This window comes from Zootoca vivipara, chromosome 3 (genome assembly GCF_965207765.1).
Source record: "Zootoca vivipara chromosome 3, rZooViv2.hap1.1, whole genome shotgun sequence".
Taxonomy (NCBI): Eukaryota; Metazoa; Chordata; class Lepidosauria; order Squamata; family Lacertidae; genus Zootoca; species Zootoca vivipara.
Window position 1 is genome coordinate 83124143 of NC_142586.1, and position 22029 is coordinate 83146171.

The 22029-nt window shown below is 38.9% G+C and overlaps 1 protein-coding gene across 1 annotated transcript in view; it reads left to right on the forward strand.

Annotated features, from left to right (window-relative positions):
• The window catches only part of ZFAND3 (zinc finger AN1-type containing 3), a 133329-nt gene that overhangs the window by 18419 nt on the left and 92881 nt on the right, over positions 1–22029 (forward strand). Inside the window, exon 2 of the mRNA XM_035108144.3 lies at positions 21214–21254. Coding sequence (XP_034964035.1) covers positions 21214–21254 — 41 coding nt within the window. The remainder of the gene's footprint in view (positions 1–21213; positions 21255–22029) is intronic.

Genomic DNA, 22029 nt, shown 5'->3' on the forward strand with positions numbered 1-22029 from the left:
AGGGCTGATTTCCTTAAGAATGGATAGGTTTGATCTTGCAGTCCATGGGACTCTCAAGAGTCTCCTCCAGCACCATAATTCAAAAGCATCAATTCTTCGGCGATCAACATTCTTTATGGTCCAGCTCTCACTTCCATACATCACTACTGGGAAAACCATAGCTTTAACATATTTTGCGCTCTCCTCTTTCACCCTCGTTAAAAGGTTCTTTAATTCCTCCTCACTTTCTGCCATCAAGGTTGTGTCATCTGCATACCTGAAGTTGTTGATATTTCTTCCGGCAATCTTAATTCCCGTTTGGGATTCATCTAGTTCAGCCTTTCACATGATGAATTCTGCATATAAGTTAAATAAGCAGGAAGACAATATACAACCTTGTCGTACTCCTTTCCCAATTTTGAACCAATCAGTTGTTGCATATCCAGTTCTAATTGTAGCTTCTTGTCCCACATAGAGATTTATCAGGAGACAGCTGAGGTGATCAGGCACTCCCATTTCTTTAAGAACTTGCCATAGTTTGCTGTGGTTGACACAGTCAAAGGCTTTTGCATAGTCAATGAAGCAGAAGTAGACGTTTTTCTGGAACTCTCTAGCTTTCTCCATAATCCAGCGCATGTTTGCTATTTGGTCTCTGGTTCCTCTGCCCCTTCGAAATCCAGCTTGCACTTCTGGGAGTTCTCGGTCCACATACTGCCTAAGCCTGCCTTGTAGAATTTTAAGCATAACCTTGCTAGCATGATAAAAAAATTCCTTCAGTAGCACCTTAAAGACCAACTAAGTTTATATTTTGGTATGAGCTTTCGTGTGCATGCACACTTCTTCAGATAGGTAGCATGGTTATCAATTTCATTAGCATGGTTATCAATTTCATTAGCTTCAGGTAATAATAATAATAAATAATAATAATAATAATATAATTTATAATTTATACCCCGTCCATCTGGCTGGGTTTCCCCAGAAGGCATGCTGAAACAGCAATTTGAATCAGCTATAGCCGGAATGTGGGCTAATAATGAAGTCTAATTCAGGCAATATGGTGGTGCAGGTAGTGGAAGGTTAGCCTGACCAGGGAGGTGGTGGCCAACCTGACATTTTCAAAGGAGCTGGGATTCAGCACCAATCAGCTGATTGGCCCCAAGAACAAGCCCTTTCTAGGTTGCAACGTGATGTCATAATGACATCCCACCCACCTGGTCAAAGTTGGCCCCCTGAGGGGTATAGGTGTTGGGCTTCAGTTTGCTAAACAGATCAGAGTTCTGCACCCCTGCCCTATGGTAAAAACCTACCAATTTCACAAAATCTGAAAGATTTTATTGAGTGTTTCGTATTTTACACCCAACACACACTTCAAAGTGCCTCCTTTTGTCAGATGCAGACTGAAAAGCGAGTTACAAATTTACAGGGTGAAGGCTGTGTCATGCCCATTTCCTCTATTGGAAATGTAAGCATTGTGTTGAATTAGTTCTACAAAGGACTAGAGGTGAATTATTGGCTATCACACATTTGGAGGATGATAGTTCAGCAGAAGTTGGGAGGGGAAGATGCTGCTCCTCCCCTTGCTAATAATTACAACATAATATTCTGTATGAGACAAATGAACACTGCTCTGCTCTGGTGTTTGAATTTGGCTGCTCTTAATGATCTGTGACTTAGTTAAAATTGACAGTGTGTTCTGTTTGCCTTGATTATAGTTGAAATAAGTACAGTGATTATGGCAAACTACTTTCTGTTCTCAATAATGCAGAATTTGGTTTCTGCACTATTCCCGTAAAGGCTACACAGCAGTTTAAAGGTAAAGGTAAAAACCGTAAAGTCCAGTCGCTGACGACTTTGTAGTTGCGGCGCTCATCTTGCTTTAATGGCTGAGGGAGCCGCCATTTGTCCGCAGACAGCTTCCGGGTCATGTGGCCAGCATGGCAAAGCCGCTTCTGGCGAACCAGAGCAGCACACGGAAATGCCGTTTACCTTCCCGCCGGAGCGGTACCTATTTATCTACTTGCACTTTGACATGCTTTTGAACTGCTAGGTTGGCAGGAGCAGGGACTGAGCAATGGGAGCTCACCCTGTCACACGGATTCGAACCACCAACCTTCTGATCGACAAGCCCTAGGCTCTGTGGTTTAGACCACAGCGCCACCCACGTCCCTCTACTTAGCAGTTTACAGCTTAATAAATAGCATAACACGTGTAGATAACACAATAGCAATAGTATGTAAAAGTTAAGAACAGTTACAAATATTAAGCAGTAGCATCCAATTAATAAGCAGCAGCAACAAGTTACTAATAAATTACTTCAACCACTCATCTGAATGCCTGTCTGAAGAGATGTGTCTTTACCTGATTCCTAAAAGAAAACAAAGAAGAGAAGAAGATTCCTTACATCACCATTCCCACATCACCTACAAAAGGTTCTTCTACAAGGGATTCTAAAAGTTAGGAGCCATTTAAATCTGTCTAATGAGACCTACAGGATTCAAGAAAGAGGCTTTGTGACATTCCTACTGAAAACAGGAAATGTTTTAAAACTGTTGCCCAATTATGTCATGTGGTCTAGTTAGAACTATTTGTTGAAAGGCAATCTATAAATGTGGAGGCGAGGAAAATGTCACTCAAAGGGTCATAGAAGCTTGTTCCTCAAAAATGAAATTAAAAGGTGATTGGGTTAACTTAGTATTCCTCATTTTGGAATATACCGTATATATAAATCAAAGAAGGTTAAATTACATCCTTCTATCCCAGCACAGGAAAACCAATATGGAGTTCCTAGAAAATGCTTAACAAACTACCGGTAATGCTTGGTTTTTGGTTTTTTTGTAATATTTTTTATTAAATTTTCAGAATAGAAGAACAACAGAAAAAGCACAAAAAAGCAGTACAAAAAAAGATAAGCAATACAAACTGAAAAAAGAAAAATACAGAATAAAAAGAGAAAACATTTAACAAATTCTATAAATATTAACATTGCGAATATGGACCCCCTCGGGATCCCTTCCTCTGCGGTTCTTAATCACTTATCTACTTTAGCAAATTCTAACTCATTTTAATCACCTCGTAAATTCTAGTTTTAATTCTCAATTTAACATGTTCAACTTTTCCACAGTTTATTTACAACCTAATTCTGCTCTTAATATATCACTTTTGCATGTTTTGTTAAATATAACTTAAAGTCTTTCCATTCTTCCTCCGTCGCTTCCTCTCCCCGGTTGTGGATTCTCCCGGTCATCTCAGCCAGTTCCATAAACTCCATCATCTTCATCTGCCAGTCGTCGATCGTTGGTAGTGTTGGTAATTTCCAGTTCTTTGCAATTAAAATTCTTGCTGCCGTCGTCGCATACATAAAAAAAAGACACATTTTTCTTTGGTATCTCATTTCCAATAATGCCCACTAGAAATGCTTCTGGTTTTTTAACAAATGTGTTTTTCAACACTTTCTTAAGTTCATTATAAATCTTGTTCCAGAAGTCTCTTACTAGTGGACATGTCCACCACATGTGGTAAAAGGAACCTTCTTCTTTCTTACATCTCCAACATTTATTATCCTGATTGTGATAAATCTTAGCCAAGTCCTGGTTTTTGAATAATAGTGCTTCTCTGAAAGTAGAGGTAGGTTAATCCTATGAAATGTATTTTGATCTTTATCTATTGATATTCAGTAGGAATCTGTTTGTTTGAATTATTGACTCTTTTATCTATATAAGTGCTGCATCATTTTTTGCATTTTGCATAAATTTTTTGTTACCCGCTATCAGGAATCAGTAACTGCCGTAGTCAAGTTGTAAGATAAAAAGGGAATTCCTTGAAAAGGTGGCAATTGAAGATGAAATCAAGACATTGACAAAAGCACCTAATTTCTCCTTGATATTGTCAGCTAGATTTGTCTCATGTCTTTGCTTCATCATGTGCATTATATTGCTGAATTTTATCATGTTACCTCTTATTTATTACTTTTCAATATTTTAATGGTTTAACTTTGTGTTGGAATGGTGTTTTCTGTTTATAATATGGCTGAGTAGATAACAATACAAATATACTGACATTTGATATTAAAACACTTGGTATAGTATTTTTGGTTCATACTAGACATCTACAATTAAAAGGTTTTTAGTTGGCTAGCTAACGTTAATGAGTTGAAAGACTGGTAAAAGTAGTTTATAGTACAGTATATCATTATCACATGTTTATAAGGTTCAGTAAATGAAATTGCCATACACTAGTGCATCATGTACTAAAATATCCAAAAAGTTTTAATATAATATAATTTTAGTATAAAGGAGATCTATATTGATTGAAAGGACTGCATTTAAAATAAAAGCAGGGAGGCATTTTGTCCCAAACGTTGCAGGGCTGTTTCTTCTGAAACATTTTCTATTGCCTGAATAGGTAGTAAAATGGAAATGTTTGACCTTGATATAAAGGATATTATTTCCTAAAGAATTTGATTTTTCCATCAAGTGATAAAATTGGAGGACATTTTTGTTAACGTTGCAGGTTATTTTTTATATCTGCATTTGCTTGCCACTTACCCTCTAAGTCGCTTCTTCAAGTCTCAGATGCTGTGGTGCTGAATCCCAGATTGGCTATTGAAACTAAATAGCTGACTAGTCAGAAAAAGACACAAAAATATTAATCTTCAGCTACAGAGAGAGGCAAGTCAAGGGTTGCTGTATGGAAGACACTCTTAGTTAAGTGGTTCTCATGTGGTTGGAAGAACATGTCAAGGGCACTACACTATAGGCAGGATTCTGAAGTGCTGCCAGTGACAATTTGTATGTTAAAGTGCCATGTCATTATAACATCTGATTTGCTGAAGTCTCGCTGCTTCCATTTCTTCCTTCATTCTCCTAGCATCTGCTTATGGTTCCTTAAGTGGCCTGACACCTGTTTAAGGCCTATGGAAATGAATTAAGTCACACTTGGTGGTAGCATTTTAAGCATTTAGTGCTTCGTATACACAACTGGTTTGTTTTTATTGGTTCTTTGTAGCTGCAAGTGTTACAAATGTTGCTTGCTGAAGGTGATCATATGATTGCTGAAGGTAATCATAACAAAACTACAATATCTGAGAGTTTCCCATGAACTGAAAGAATAATATAAACTTCTAGTTCATGGGAAACTAAAAATACCAAAGATTTGTTATGATTACCTTCAACCCAACCTCCCGTCTAACTCTGAACCTTTAGTTCCATCATCTAATTTAGCAATCTAAATATTGTGTTAATGCAAATTAGTTAGGGTATGACATGCAGCACAAGTGTCTATATAGTATAAATAAAATATATTCCACTTAAGGAAAACTAACAACTTGCTGTGTGTTGCACAGTAATGAGAATCTCTGGATCTTGATTAAACAGCAGCTGCCACATCTGAAAAAGCCTCCTGAATGCCTAGGAACGAAATGGTTGTGTTGTGCACTTATGGGATATACATTTGCTTACTTGGCTTAAGAGGAAATAGGCACCCAGGAGTCTAATCTTGTTGCTGATGTTCTATCCTCACTCATGTGTAATTTGGTGAGAAGAGGATAGCACACAAAACTTAAAATTTGTCATCAAAGAATTGCAAGACACTCCCTGTTGAAGGAGCAATAATATAATTGTAATTGTACCATTGGAAATTGGTACTGGTACTGGGATGAACCCATTCTGTTTCTTCAATGGTAAGCTTAAGTGGTGGCATTCAGAAATCCTGTACTTTACATGCCAGGGAAGTGTTAGAACAGCCTTTCCATGCCTTGGCGTCTCAGATCTTGGTGTTGGATTACAAGCCCCATCATCCCCAGCCATCATGGCCAACGATCAGGGATGATCAGGGTAGTCAAGAAACACCTAGGGACCCAAAATTGAGAATGCTGTGTTTGAATCTTGCTTTGTCACTCTCTGCAAGTATGCATGCAATAAACAGAGTATCAGTTCTGTGGATCTCTGCATTCCCAAACTTGGGAGGTTTGATTTTAAATTTGAGCAGTCATTAATTCCAGTTTGAAATAAAATAGGTTTAGGAGTACTGCAAAGATTCTTTCTTGTGCAGTACGTGAGATCATACCCGTATTTCTGCTTTCAATGTGTATTAGGGCTTATACAAAATAGTCTTGGCCTCTGGTGCTGCTCTTGATCTGTAGCTAGTATATCGCTACAAATATTTAGCTTTCTGTTGACCTTTTGAATTGTTTGCACCTTGGTAAAAGTGTGTGCATGTGCATTATATAAAATATTTTGTCTGGTACTATAAATGCCAAACGTTCTGCCATGGTCACTAACCTTCAACAATGGAGAGGTCAGAGAAGATTTTTCCAACCCTTTAGGACTCTGTATAAAGGGCATTGCATTATACATTGGGGAAACTTCTCCAAAGCCCAGAATGTTCAGATAGTAAGTTGGTCCCATTCAGACAAATTCTTTTTAAAGATCTGCAAGGACTTTGTATGAAGTAGAATGTGATAAAAGAATTCAAAACAAAGTGGTCACCTTTAGAAAACAAAAGGCAGCAAAAGGGGGAAAGAGAAGGTATGACAGGCACACTGGGAACACAGAAGAAAGAAATTGCTTTGAAAACCATGTTCACATTTCCCCATAAATCATTCTGCTGAGATCGTTTCAAAATGGTGCTGGACTTCCCTGTGTGCTTTTAGAATGAAGTCCTCATGGTGTGCTAGAGGAACAAATAGTCTTTCTGTTACTGGCTTACTGTGGGTGACAAAGATTGAAAGACACAGGCTTTCTTAATATAGTCTGCTCTGATTTCACATCTGATTTATATTATTTTTGCTTTGCTTTGCTTTTATTGTTACTTTCTGTGACGAAGTATTGGCGTTCTAGTATTATTCCCTCTGACAAGTGAACATAAATAAATGGCAGGAAATGATAGTGAAGCAATTAAAAACAAGCCTTAGTGTTTATTTAGCTTAGTGGTAGAGCACATGCTCCATCCCTTCCAGGATGCTTCTTTTGACTGCAGAGGGATCTGCAACACAAAGCAGAACAGATGGGAACTTGTGTGTTTAAGAACATTAGAGAAGAGTTGTATGTTAGTGGCACAGCAGATGCTTTGCATGCAGAAGGTTCCACATTCAATCCCTGAATAGCTCAGATAGGAATGGGAAAGATTCCTGTCAGCAGTCCTGGACCCCTTCAATGTAGACAGTACTCGGCTTGATGAGCCAGAGGTCTGACTTAGTATATGACAGGCTGGTATGTTCATATATGTTCAACTGATTCCCTTCTCCTTCCTTAGCTTCCTTTCAGTGATGTCCAAACTTATTTCAAAGAGGGCCAGATTTGATGAAGTGAGGGCCGACCACAGGGCCAAAGTTGTTTTTTAGGATTGAAGTGGTTGAACTTTTTTTTTTAGGATTTTACCCCAGGAAATAAACTGCCACAGGGGCTGGATTAAACGAACCGGCGGTTAACTAGAGAGGATTATTTTAATTTCTTTCTGGTTAACTTGCGTCATACAATGTTACTAGACTTGGCTAAATGCAGCTTCCTCGAAGGATCTGGAGCTGTGGAGTGCATAAAAACATGTCAGAGAAAAGAAATTGTTTCAATTCATTCCATTCTTTACGCAATCTGAGGATCAATCCCAGCATATTAATATAATATACTGACAGGAGTCCTACTTTATCTTGTTGCTTCTGGTGTACCCATACCCTCCAGAAAGTTTCATATCCCTGACAATTTTACAAGACTGTAATATAGGCATTTAAGATGATTTTGGTGGTTTTATCTTTCTCCTACACACCTTTGGTTCTTCTTGAGGCTGTCATTCAGTAACATCTGGAGGGCCAAAGGTTCCCCACACCTCTCCCACATTAAGGAATACAGTTAATGGGTTAATTCTCCATGAATCAACAGAGATGTCTGCAGGTGCATTATGGGGAATAAATCATCTTTTGACTCTCTTATCTGTATTACCGGGCAGATTTGGCAAGTAACTTTGGATATAAAAGAGTTCAGGTTACAGCATACTGTGCAGTTCATGGTAGGAGATTGCAGGGCTTGTTGAAAGCTATCTGTTGGGACTGGATTGAAGTGAAAATTATTTGAAGTGATTTTAGAAGGAAGAAGTTGGAAAATTTTCCGTCTTCAGAGTTCAGAACCCTATCAGTTGCAGGACTTTGAAAGCAATTGAACTTTGGGTGTGGCTGTAGTCTTTAACACAGCAAGGACTTTGAAGCAAAGAACCCTCTCTGGGCTCAGAGAGGGAAGACTATTAGCAACATCTGTAAGTAGTGTGTATAGTGGTGTACGTTGGTGTTGACCTACTAAAGGCCAACACTTCTAAATGGCTGTTTCCTTTGGTGAGTTTAACCACTTGACTGAGCTTTCGCAGCACATGTAGCCAACAAACCGAACATCCCACACAAATAACTTGAATTCCAAAATGAGTGGTAGAGTTGTGTGCTGACATACTGATGATACCTCAGCCCAAACCTCCAGATAGCAGTGTAGTTTATAAGGAAGAGAGGACATGCCAAGAAATTTGCCCACATTTATTGATTTACAATACAATACAATACAATATACTTTATTTGACCGATAGTCAGAAAGATTTATTGATTTATTTGAATTGCCTAAATTATTCAAAAGAGTAGCAGGCCCAGAAAAATTACCAGAACTTATATGTTGATTCATGCATAAGTATCACTATATAGAACAGTGTTTCTCAACCTTTTTTGGGCCACGGCACACTTAATCCGTGAAAAAAATCACGAGGCACACCACCATTAAAAAAGTTAAAAAATTTAACTCTGTGCCGCCCTATATTATAATTATGACTGTAAGAAACACTTGCCAAATATTGCTTTCCGGCGGGTTATTGTTGTGTATTGGCGGCCGCCAGGCTCGTTTGCACTGAGCTTTGGGAAAGAGGAGGAGAAATATTGCTTTCCGGCGGGTCAGCGTTGTTTATTGGCAGCCGCCAGGCACGTGACAATGCAAATCGCCCTTCTCGTCGCCGCACGTCGCGGCACACCAGCCAGCGTATCGTGGCACACTAGTGTGCCGCGGAACAGCGGTTGAGAAACGCTGATATAGAAGGTGAATATACAATATGACCATCGTAAAACATAATAAATAGTGTGGAACATTATCCTTATTGTTTCTTTTTCTTTTTCTTATTCCTATTCCTATTAATCTGACATCTGAAATGATTCTTCAGTGTTTCCAAGCTCAAACATTTCTTAATTTAAGAGAAATTAATTCTCTAGACCACTGAAATGAATTCGCAGTTAATGTCACCCTGTATCCTTGGAGCTAAAGACTATTTTTGTATAAAAATTGCTTTGTTCTGAAAGGTAAAGGAAGAAATTAAGTTGGAGATTAGAACATTTTCCCCAGGTGAGGCTGATCAGACAGTAGAAGGTCTGACAAAGAAAGGCCAGAAATGTTTTGTCCTTAGAAACTGAAGAAAGGAGCGAGGAGAAGAAAAAGCACTCTGAAAAAACACTCTGGAAGCAATCTTCCACTGATGTACTGGGATAAACTGTGATCCCTGAGAGAGATGGCTCCTGCTTCTGTTCCCATCAGCGAAAAGCCATGGTTGACAAGATTCCTCTCTAGAGATTGGTCTTTCAAGAATTAGAAGTTTTTCATCTTGGACGTTTTTAATCAAGAAAATTAAGCTATAGTTGTAATATACCAGATACAGTCGTACCTCGGGTTACGACCACCTCGGTTTGCGAACAGTTCGGGTTACAAACTGCGCAAACCCGGAAGTGTTTTCGCCGCGCGCGTGTGTGCAGAAGCGGCGCGCGCGCGATCTGCGCATGCGCAAAGCGCGAAAATCGTGAAAATCACGCTTTGCGCATGCGCAAAATGGCGGCGCCCATTGCGTTCAGTTTACGAACTATTCGGGTTACGAACTGCGTTCCGGAACGGATCGAGTTCGTAACACGAGGTATTACTGTACAATGAAAGCTCAAACATATATGTTAGCCCACAAAAGGAAAATACTTTCTTGTATACAATAAACTACTGAATATGCTGGCGTATAAGGCGACTGGGCATATAAGATGACCCCCTACTTTTTCAGTCAAAATATAGAGTTTGAGATATACTCGCCATAACGAGTACAGTGGAACCTCGGTTTATGAACACCTTGGTTTACGAATTTTCGGTTTACGAATGCCGCGGACCCATTTGGAACGGATTAATTCACTTTCCATTACTTTCAATGGGAAAGTTCGCTTCAGTTTATGAACATTTCAGTTTATGAACAGACTTCCGGAACCAATTACACCCATGCTTCGGGTTAAGTACGCTTCAGGTTGAGTACTCCGCGGACCCGTCTGGAACAGATTAATCCACTTGTGAGACTAGGATATCTGCTTATGTAGGCTGTTTTCACCCTTTACCTGAGGGTCTCAAGACATTCAGGTTGTTTCGGAAGGGGGATGCAATAAGGACAAGGGAGTCATTGCATGAGATGCTTTTTAGTTACAGAAGAAGTATGAAGACAATCCTTTGCATTTATCCAAAAAAACTGGTGCGCTAGAATTAGTTGAAACTTGCTTTGTACCACTTTAAAAGATTGTGCTTAATACTCTGTGAATCCATCAGGTAAGCAGAAAGGTTAAATGACTGTTAAGTGGAATCACATACATGCATGATTAGTATGAGATGTGATGAAGGGACTAATTAATAAGATCTAATTATTGTTCGTATACAAAGCAAAGTTTTGCCACTTTGTGGACAGCATAAATGGAAATTGATAAGGAAGTGATGAAAGTCTATTCAAATTTGGACCAATTTCCTGTTAATCCTAAACTTGGAAGACTTGGGTGAAAAGCATGCCCAAGCTACAATTCTGCTACTGTGGTATTTCAAAGCAAATAATTCATCAAACTTATAAAACATTGGAAGCTTGAAGTTTATAGTGGACATGTTGAGAGGTCATATTTGTGATTTTAGCATACATAACTGTCTCAGCAAGTACTTATTGCATACACACTTGAATGATATCTTGTATAGTCTAATTAAACCTGCCTTTAGCTGTGTGACATTTCACTTGGTTAAGTGCCATTTGGTATTCTTGTTGGCTATAGAGCAAAACCAATAATGTGTTTTGCAGTTGCATTTAACCACAATTCCAGTTAACTTGCCATACTATCAGCAGTGAGGTGAGGTTGAAGATTTTCCACAGGAAGAAAACCAAAACAAAATATTTCATAAGATTAGTAAAATAATGAATAGATAATACCAGTCAAAGTGGGAACTTTTAAAGTAGTGATTCAGTGGATGGTACTCAGCCATGTTTTACTCGGGGAATTAATTAGCATGAATCTAAGTTAGATTTATTTCAGTAGATCAATTCTGATTAAAATTTGGTTGAATACTATCCACTGTGTTTTTCAGCTTATACTTTTGCAAATGTCTATCTAATGCATAGCTCTGTGCATGTTAAAATTAATGGGTTAGTTGGTTTCAGTACTTTATTCTTTCTTAATTTAAGCCACGCAAAGGAAGTACGTGCTTTTAAATATTGTGTCTTACGGTATTTACAAGGATTACAAGCAAGAGTTTCCAATTAAAGCTTTGAATATAATATTTAAACCACAAAGGTTCCTTTCTCACATGCCATCCACATCTAGAGCAAACATGTAAAGCAGAGTTTCTCAGCCTTTTAAACTCACGCCCCTTTTAAGCGAATATAAAAACCCCACAGACCCCCTTCAAACCTGTCTCCCATAATTGTTTTATTTTAATTTTCAAAAGGATTGAAACATGATCTTTAATTATAAATAATTTGTTGGTCTTTACAATGAGAATGAATCAAAGTATTTATAATTTTAAAAAACATTTATTTTTTAAAAAGCCACATGAAATTTAAAATTTGGCTTCAGTTATTACTAATGCGAGCTTTGATGCTGCATGTTTATCACAAGCTTTTAGATTTTTGACTTTCACATCAGCATGCTTAATAATTGTGTTTGTGTGTGATTTGTTTAGCATTATAAACACTGTTAGACTGCAAGATTTTTTAAATAAAAAATCCACAACTTTGGGAATATAAAATACAGATGTTAATCAGGTCTGTTCCCACCCTTAGATGAAACACACAGGTTCTGCAATTGTGTTGCTACTGTAAAAGAAAAAGAAAAAAGACCCTGCCCAGAAGAACCACCATTTTTGAAGGAGGAGGCACAGAGCAGATGTCTTTCCAGATAATTTTGGTAAATGGGCAGGAGAATATATTCATATCAGTTCCCAGTGTTGCCATTGTAGGTTTTGTTGCCGATCAGCTGTTGGTTCCATCCGTTTCAGCTCTGCACTGATAAACTTTTTAATCTAAGCAAATCAATAGTTGTTTGGATAGCTCATTATTCCTTTTTTCTTTTAAAGCTAATACTTGGAAAATATTGCTTCCAACAGAACAAAAGCTGGAAGTGAATGATACCTATTCTCTTATGCTCCCTAACCTTTCAGCTTCTCTTTGGATCTACTGTATTGTGTCTGTAGTTGGTTTTTCACTTTACCAATGTTTTCATAGGCAGAGCAATTGCTCAGCTTCCCTCTTTGGAGTCTCTCTTAAATGTATGTTTATGGTTCTCTTCTCCCTGTGCCTGTTGCTGCATAAGGGGCCTTATGTTCTTCATCACACACCAGTTGTATAATTGTTTTAATCTTAACAGTTAGTACAGTTGTGTTAACTCAGCTTGTCAGCTCATTAATCACTTAGTATAAAAACTTGACTACTCTGCTTCATAACAGATTGCACAGGGTTTGTCCCTTTCAAGGACATGCCTGCTAATGCTATGAACTGAACATGCCCATAAAGGCCAGGAAATGAATACTTACTTTTGTCATTGTCACTTTCACTGGTAGATTAGACAACTTTTTTGTACTGCTTATCCTTGCATCCTGGGAGCCTCTCTGAATTGGAAATCATTTGAAGATAGTGACATAGAAGATATGCTGCCCTTGGCATTATTATAAAGTGTTTATGTATTAGCAGGGAGTTCTGTATCGCTTTCTAAAGTTCTCTCCTCTGGTTGAATCTTAATTTTTTGCCATAGTACTTCTGAATTAGTACAAAAACAGATTCTGCCCTGGTTGGTTTTATATTTCCAACTTTGTAATTTGACAGTAGTTCAAAGTTGATTTTAAGATGCTGGTTTGTTGCAGTTTGGTAACTATAGTTTCCAGGTTTAGACATAGCAGGAAGCTGTGGTTAATTAACCGGGAGATTTTCTATTGCTGCAGACTGAGAAGGGAGAAAGGCCACAGAATGATGTAACGACAGAAGTGCAGGCACAAGGCTTGTGTGTGTGTCTTCATTTATTAAGCCTAGATCATGTACCTCTGACCAGGCCACGGTTTCCTTTGTTGAAGGCTGCTTTTACCATTTTTAACGGCCTTTTCAAAGGGGCCTTAGAAACATCTCTTTTGTGAGTGATATCCCAAATATTATACTTTGCCCGCCGTAGAATACAGAGGTTAGCACAGTGCTTGCTTCAGCAGGAGCCAAAATGTGTTTGGGGTTGCCCTTCAGTATGCCTTGACTAATAAGGGAAAATAATGCTGCCCTGGGAGCTGTCAGATTGAAGAATGAGATATTACAATGAACAAATTTTAGTGTTCGGAAGAGTAAATGGCTGTTAGTAGCAAGAGAAAGGTAGATGACAGCATGCCTCATTCACAAAGTTTCTGTCCTTACCTTCCTTAAATAGTAGATATCCTTAAATAATATCTAACCTATTCTGCATGTGGAATAACTTTAGTCAGAGTTTCTCAGCCTCTTTGGACCTGGGAGCACATCTAGAATTCTTGGAACTGTTGTGGGCACTGCAAATGCCCCTTTTTACAGAAGAAACTCTCAGTGCTCAGAACCCCTCCTTCCAGTGGCCAAAACATGCACACACACCCTAAAACTGACAAAAAAAGCAAGTAACACTCCCCCTCAAAAAAGTAACAACCCCCCCCCTCAGTTAAAAAGAATAAAAATAGTTTAAGCACAGGGCCTGGGCAGGCTCTAAGGACTATGTCTGAGGATGTTGTGGTGCCCATGGGTGCCACATTAGGAGCTCAGTCTTAAGTAAAATTGAAGATACTTGATATTTGATATCTGAAATGATAATAAAATAGTATTCTAATTTTAAATACTTAAAAAAAATTCTGTAGATTTGCTAGAATAAAATTATTTTGTAGCATTTCTTAAATAGTCATGTTTTGGATTTTCCTGGGAAATGTATTCAAGTATTCTCATATGTGGAAGTTTGTTGTGTGGGGATAGTGGTAGATAAATAATAGGCCAGAGAAGAGATATGAAAATGGAAGCGTGGCCAGGAACTATGAGGAAGGGACATGTTGCCATGCACATACAGATTCTAAATCCCCTAAACATGGAAGATATTAAGGTGCTATATTCATGTTTTATGTACTGCAGCTGCAAGGATGAAAGCTGAGTGTCTGGATTTTATGCCATGTGCTTCCTAATGCATGTAAAAATAGCAGCGCCACTCCCTGTTGCTGAAGAAAATGCTTTCCTTATCTGAAAATTTCATTTTTGTAGGTGTACAGCTGCATCCCTTTCTGTTTTGCTTGTTAAAAATTGAGAAAAGCATTGCAGAGTTCAGTTGAGGCTTCCATTATAAGAGAATCTAATGTTATGTAAAATTGGATTGTAATGGTATGAACTGGTTCTTGCCACGATCAGCATCTGTGTAACTTCTAAACAAATATGTAATTTGTACCATCCAAAGAAAGGAAAAAGAAAACTGTTGTTTCATAAAATAACTGTCTTTTTAACTTCTTGAAGAAATTAGTGACCTCTACATATCCTTCAGCTGGACTTCTAAAAAATGCAGAAAGCAATACTAGCAAAATAGCATTCCATTCTGTAGTGCAGTTGTGCTCGCTACTAGCCACATTTTTTTTAAAAAAAAATGGTACCAGCCCATCTGCCTAAAAGTGCAAAAATTAATAAGGTATGGCCTATCTTATTCCTTCCCTGGACCTATGTCTTGCAGAGAGAAGAACTTGAATATCCTCACAAGGATGTGCATCATGATTCAGTCAGCACAACCCTCTGATAGAAAAGTTGCACAAAGTGGCCATAAACCCGCAGAAACTAGAATAGCAAGGAGTCCTGTTGCACCTCAGAGATATAATACCTTCTTTACAGCTATATGGTTTTGTGGACTAGTGCTTCAGCAGGTGCACAGAATGTTATCCATGAGTTGGCAGGTACATCCACACAATAGTCAAATTGAAATGAAATGCAATAAATTCCATGTTGGTTGGGTTAAGTCTTATGTATACAAAACAATTCATTATCACTAAAGTGTTGATTTTAAGTCCACGAAAGCTTGTTTAGGGAAGTTTTTAATGTTTGATGCTGTACTGTTTTTAATATTCAGTTGGAAGCCGCCCAGAGTGGCTGGGGAAACCCAGCCAGATGGGCGGGGTATAAATAATAAGTTATTATTATTACTACACGATAATAAAGTTATTGGACTCTTGTAATACGTTTAGAGACTATACTTTTGCTGCCACAAGCTAACATGTGTACTCCTCTGGAAATTGTTCAAGGCACCAGCTAAGCTTCATGGTAAATAATTTCTTCCCTTGGTATCAGTGGTACTTGGTAGTGGTTAGCTTTTGCTGGATTAGTGCCAGCATGTGGGAAATACAGTATACAGTAATAAGGTACATATTCCAGTGATCTGGTTTGCTAAGCCAAACCATGAATTAGCTCAAAAATGTGAGTTTATTGGCTCTTAGGAGACATGATTTCAGCTGCTTTGCTCTTCTTGTTTTGTTGTTGTGCTGCACTCAGCTAAGCCTGGAGCCGTGGCTTAGTTCTTCCAGACAAACTGCAAGCTGCAAACCTAGGATAAACTTTGGTTACAGTTCGTGGTTAGTCTGGAGAGAGCTAAATCAGAATCCTGTACCTGGTTTTCACAGCAAATCATAGAATCATAGCAGGAGAAAACAAGCTTGCTTCATTTTCCATGTGACAGCCCTTTAGGTATTTGAAGATGGCTATCATATCTCCTATGGGATGCGGGTGGCGCTGTGGTCTAAGCCACTGAGCCTCTTGGGCTTGCCAATCAGAAGGTCAGAGGTTCGAATCCCCGTGACGGGGTGAGCTCCTGTTGCTCAGTCCCAGCTCCTGCCAACCTAGCAGTTCAAAAGCACACCAAAAAGTGCAAGTAGATAAATAGGTACCACTCCAGCAGGAAGGTAAATGGCATTTCCATGCGCTGCTCTGGTTTCAGTGCTCCATTGTACCAGAAGTGGCTTAGTCATGCTGGCCACATGACCCGGACAAACACTGCAGACAAGCGCCGCAACCCCAGAGTCGTCTGCGACTGGACTTAACTGTCAGGGGTCCTTTACCTTTATCATATCTCCTCTGTCTCTTGTTTTCCAGGCTAAACGAGTCAGATCATGGCTTAGCTCAGCACAACAGAGGAACAAATTGGTTGCATTCTCCTGTCCAGCAGCTTGCATGTTCTCACTGAGCTATGGTTTGGTTTAGCATGATGTGTGAATCAGGCTACTGTGTGGAAAAACCTCTGTTGATATATAATGCAGAAAATTATGCCATTTAGTATCACCATTTCTTTAATAGGAAGGGAGCACAAACAATTGGAATGCCGTTAAAAGTTCCTCGTTCATGAGAGCATTTCATAAAAAGATTTAATACTACTAAATAAATGCAAGGCTTTAGAAGTACAAATGCTTCAGTAACTATTTTTTTCTGAGGCCTAGTTGTTAGGTGGCTGATGAATGGGCAAATCTGTGTCTGGACTTGGAGACTGGGGGAGGAATTCAACACCAAGCTGTTAACAAATGTTCCATCTGTGCAGCATATCAGCTTGCCAGATGGAACAATCCCACCTCCCTTCTCTGTGTGTTGTTCTGGGTTTCTCCTGACACCCCCTTCCTGAGCTTATTTCAGGGGGTGCACAGGGGGAGTGGAGCTTCAACTGATGGAGTTCATTAGGAACTTGTGTAGAGCTTCAACTGGTGGAGTTCATTAGGAGAATCCTGCTCTATATGTCTAGACCAGTGTTTCCCAACCAGTGTGCCTCCAGATGTTTTGGGACTACAACTCCCATCATTCCTGACCACTGGTCTTGCTAGCTAGGGATGATGGGAGTTGTAGTCCCGAAACATCTGGAGGCACACTGGTTGGGAAACACTGGTCTAGACGAGGCTTAGAACTCTTCTGACACCTTTTTTAAAGTGCAGGATGTTATTTTATGGAGGGAACTATCAATAGTTATTTATTTGAACATATTATAGACTGTAGATATTATAGCTGTGTAGGTCCATGGGGTCACGAAGAGTCGGACACGACTAAACGACTAAACAACAATAAATAATATAAATAATTTTATAATATAAATATTATAAAATATTATAAAATAATAATACAAATAAAACAGATTAAAATCATTGGTTACCTCTTTATTATTTTATTCTTGTTCTTTATAACAGCTTCTGTAAGCTTTGAAAATCAAGAAAACACATTTTTTGAAAAAACAAACAAACCCCAAAGTCTCCAAATAAGGAGCCCATACCTGCAATTCAAATAGTGTAGTTTAGGTTTATCATATCGTCTGCTGCTTTGAGAACTAGGATTATTTTTAGATGTAAGAAGGTAAACAGCAAACAATTTATGTTCAGCTGAGAGTTATGGTAATGGCTGAGATATTGTAGAGTACTAGAAATCCTAAGCAAGACTGTTCCTTGCCATTCTACAATGTAGTAGGAAATACTGAATCGTAAGCTGATCAGAACTTTATTTGGTAAAATAGTGTATCTCAGCTGTATTGCTAGCAGTATGATGGTGCTAAAGCACACACCAAAAAATAACAATTGTCTCCAGTTGATAGGTCCAGCAAATGGCAAGCAATTTATAAATACTGTTTTCCATCATGAAAATGTCACTGAACTCCGGTATGAATATTGTAGGTCACCTTCAACAAAAATGTAGTGTACCTATTCTTGATATACTTGTACATCACTTTGCATAAAGCTGTTAGTGTGCAAATAGAGCCTTTTTCTGCTTTGAAAATTGAGATATTTCTGGAACGAGAGTCCATTACCCTACCCTTTTTTTTCTGCTGTGACTTTAAAATTAACCTATTCATTTGCTTCATAATGTCTTATATTTGTTTCCTTACTGTTTATTTCCTTGTACTTGCATAATAATTGACTTTTGAAACTCAGTCAACAGCGTTTAAACAATTCTTTGCCTTAAAAGATGACACACAAGCTGTTGCTTTTTCCAGAATTGATAGCCCTGTTATTAAACACACACACAATGTCTGCCTTGCAATTTGGGTACCAGAATATGAACATTTGAAAAAATTCTATGGAGACTTCAAATTGAAACTTGCCTACCTTCTTAATGCTCGAACAAAGTTGAAAATCTCTCTGTCTAAACCATTTAAACTCTGCATCTTCCTTTTTTAGCTGGTCCTGAGATTTAATGGCTTCTCAGGGAAGCTGCAGCTAACTGAATTACTTCAAACAATCTAACTTCCAAGCAAATGGCACAAAAGTACAGCATACTAACAATGCAGGTGTTGACATAGCCTGCTGCTTTAATTTTTGTGATTTTTCCTCAAGGTAGATAATCTGTGCAAGTTGTTGGCACAGAGTGTATGTACTACTTGAGTGGAATAAGCACATAGAAGCTTTGAAGGTCTATGCTTGATTTTAATATTCAGACTGAGGCGTGTCTGTGTTCCTTATGGCACTTAGAAATGTTATGTTTAATGCTCCTTTGTTTCATTTTGTGCTGTGGCAGGTAAATAGTATCACTGGGTTTCCTGCACACAGCAGCAGGCAAAGTGCTTGATTGAGAAATAGGGTGGTGTGGGAGTTGGAAACATCCGTTGGCCCAGTTCTCTGAGGTAATCTGATAAGGTTACCTTGTTCAACCTACATTTTACCAGCCTTACTGGAATCAAGATACACTATGTCCACAGCATTCCCCTGATCCATCAAGCTTATAACTCCATAAAAAAAAGAAAGAAATGAGATTTGTTTGGCATGACTTATTTTTGAAAAACCCATGCTGGGTCTTAGTAATCACAGCATCCGTTGCTAAGTGCTCACAGATAGGCTGTTTAATTATTTGTTCTAGGACCTTTTCTGGTATCGTCAAGCTCACCAGTCTTAGTTACACGTGTCTTCTCCACAAACACACTTTTTGAAGATGGGGACAACATTTTCCTGCCTGCAGTCTGCAGGGACCTCACCTGTTCTCCAATAATTCTCAAACTGAGATTAAATCCTCAAGCTCCTTTAGTATCATTGGGAGCAGCTCATTAAGTGCATCAGGTTGTTTACATTCATTTAAAGTAGCTAGGTCTTCCCTCACCACCATAGCTGCCAAGTTCTCCCTTTTTTAAAGGGAAATTCACTTATGCTGAATAGGCTTCCTCGCGAGAAAAGGGAAAACTTGGCAGCTATGCTCACCACCTCTTTTCCTATCTTGCACTGAGGTTCCCTTATTGCATTGTTTATTCTGCTATCACCAAGCTTTCCTTTTGGGTGATGCCTCCCACTTTTCTTTCTTGTTGGAATTGCCTGCAGTTGTGCCTTCAGTATTTCACCTTTAAGAAACTTCCATCCATTTTTGAATTCCCTTCTCTTTGAGTATTTCTGACCATAGGAGCTCACCCAGTAGTTCCTTAAGCTTTTTGAAACTAGTCTTCTTAAAAGTCCAGACTGCATGTGTGACTACACTTAGCTTTCCCTTGCCTCTGGATCACGAAACCCAAGAGGACATGATCACTCTCTCAATCAGATCCTCTGTTGGTAAGGGCCAAGTGCAAGATAGATGGCTCCTTTGTTGCTTCCTTCTTCTGGGAAATGAAATTATCAGTAAGGCAAGGGAGGAATTTGTTGGACCTTACATTCTTGGCAGAGTTTGGGTTCCAAAACACGGGGCAGTTTAAGTCTCCCATGACTCCAATATCTCTCCTTTTAAAATGTTTGGTAATCTGTTGTTTGGTATGTTGAATATTTGGTAATTTGTCTGGATCTGCTCCACAGTTCCTACTGGGAAAGTGATGGGAAGAATACAAGGTTGTTACCAAAGCCTCCTTACCCAGTAGAAGTGCTTCTTGCCCAGTAACAGCCCTTGTGCTGCCTGATGAAATTTCAGAAGTCCATCTACATTTTCAATCTTAAATTATCTTTGGTTGTAAGGGTGAGAGATGAGTTTCATTTTAAAAGAAATGTTACAGAAGAAAGTCATGGAGATATTTACTGTAGTGGTTAAAAATGGAAGCTCTGAATTAGAAGACAACATTGGTCTGTTTCAGAGAGAGGGGCTCCTCCAGCAGTGTTGAGACTAAGTAGGATATGTTTACTTGGAGAGTATATCTATTCCTTATTGGGTTTTGGTAGGGGATTAGTGTAATTGAACTGTTCTCTTCTGATACCCCCTCCCCACCCCACCCCCTCCCCACCCCTTCTCCACATAAGCGCCTGGGGACTCCTATTTCAGTGTATCTGAAGAAGTGTGCATGCACACGAAAGCTCATACCAAAATAAAAACTTACTTGGTCTTTAAGGTGCTACTGAAGGAATTTTTTTTATTTTACTTCGACCCAGACCAACACGGCTACCTACCTGTAACCTCTTCTGAACTATAACATTTCCCCACTTCAGCCTTTCAGACACAAATGGATTTGAACTACAGTGGTACCTTGACTTACGAAGATGATCCGTTCCGTGGCTGTCTTTGTAAGTCGAGGTTTTCGGCTGTTGAAGCACGCTGTCGGCGCATGTGCGAAGTGCGATTTCGTGCTTCTGTGCAGGCGCCGACTGCAGGCGCCGCTCTGCGCAGGCACAGAACGTGGGCGCAGGGCGAAAAGACTTCCGGGGTTGTCAACTTCAGAAGTCGAAACCTTCGGAAGTCGAAGGTTTGGATGTCGAGGTATGACTGTATTGATACTAATGTTGTGTTGCTTGTTGTGGTGCTAGGTACTGATACACCACATCTCTGGAGAGTTGTAACATTCAAGTGAAATAATTAGTCTTTCTGTCATGTGTCACTGAAAAGTGTATTTATGAAGATGATTTGGCTACTACTTTATTTTTCTCCAACAGAGCACAACTATTTACTTCAGCAGTTGTTTACTTTTATTCTTGTTCCAGTCTGTCTCTCTCCCCCCTTATATAAAATAAACCTGTATTAACTACCAACAGGAATATTAAGCTCTCCTTTCCCCCCCTCTTACTCTAGGTCCAGCAAGACTATGAATCTCTGTTCCAAATGCTTTGCTGGTAAGTGCAATGTAAAGGTTTGGTTTTGAGATCTCTCTCTCTCTCTCCCGCTCTCCTTTTTAAAATAGGCAATCTAAAGCACATAGTTGGCATCCCCCTTGGAGTTTATGTGTGGGTGTCTGTTTCTTAGTGTGTGTGCATGAAATCAGATTCTCCTCACTCCGGTGCTTCATTTATTTGCTCAAGTTTGTTGAAACAATCTCCAGTGTGTATAAAAGCAAGAGCCTCTTGCGTACAGGCACCAATCAAGCCTTCACTCAGCAAAGTTTACAGAACTCTGGAATGCCCTTGAACTAGACAACTCCTGTCAAAGCTACTCACATTAAGAGTTCTGATTGCAGTTTTAGAATTTCTAGTTCAATAGAGCAGGCTTTAATTATGTTAATTAAACTAAGAATTGTGTTTGTAGCTCCAGTACTGGATGGGAAAATATTTCTGTTCCACCTGTAAGTTTCTAGCAATAGAAATATATTTAACTATATTGTCTAATAGTGGGAAATAACTCAATTTCCAACCTACAGCTTTGTTGCATATAATCTCATCACTTATATAAAGTGCTTTTTACTGTGTTTCATTTTGTCCTCTCATAACAGTAGTCACTATTATCCGCATTTTACAAATGGAGGGCAAAGGCAAAGAGACAGATATTTGCTCAGATGTGTGCAATACTGCAGTTAAGCAAGATTGTGAATTCTGTTCTTGTTGGTCTCATCCAGCCCACTGACTTCTTTAAGACCGACCTCTGATTTGGAGCAGAGATTCTTAGTTCCCATGT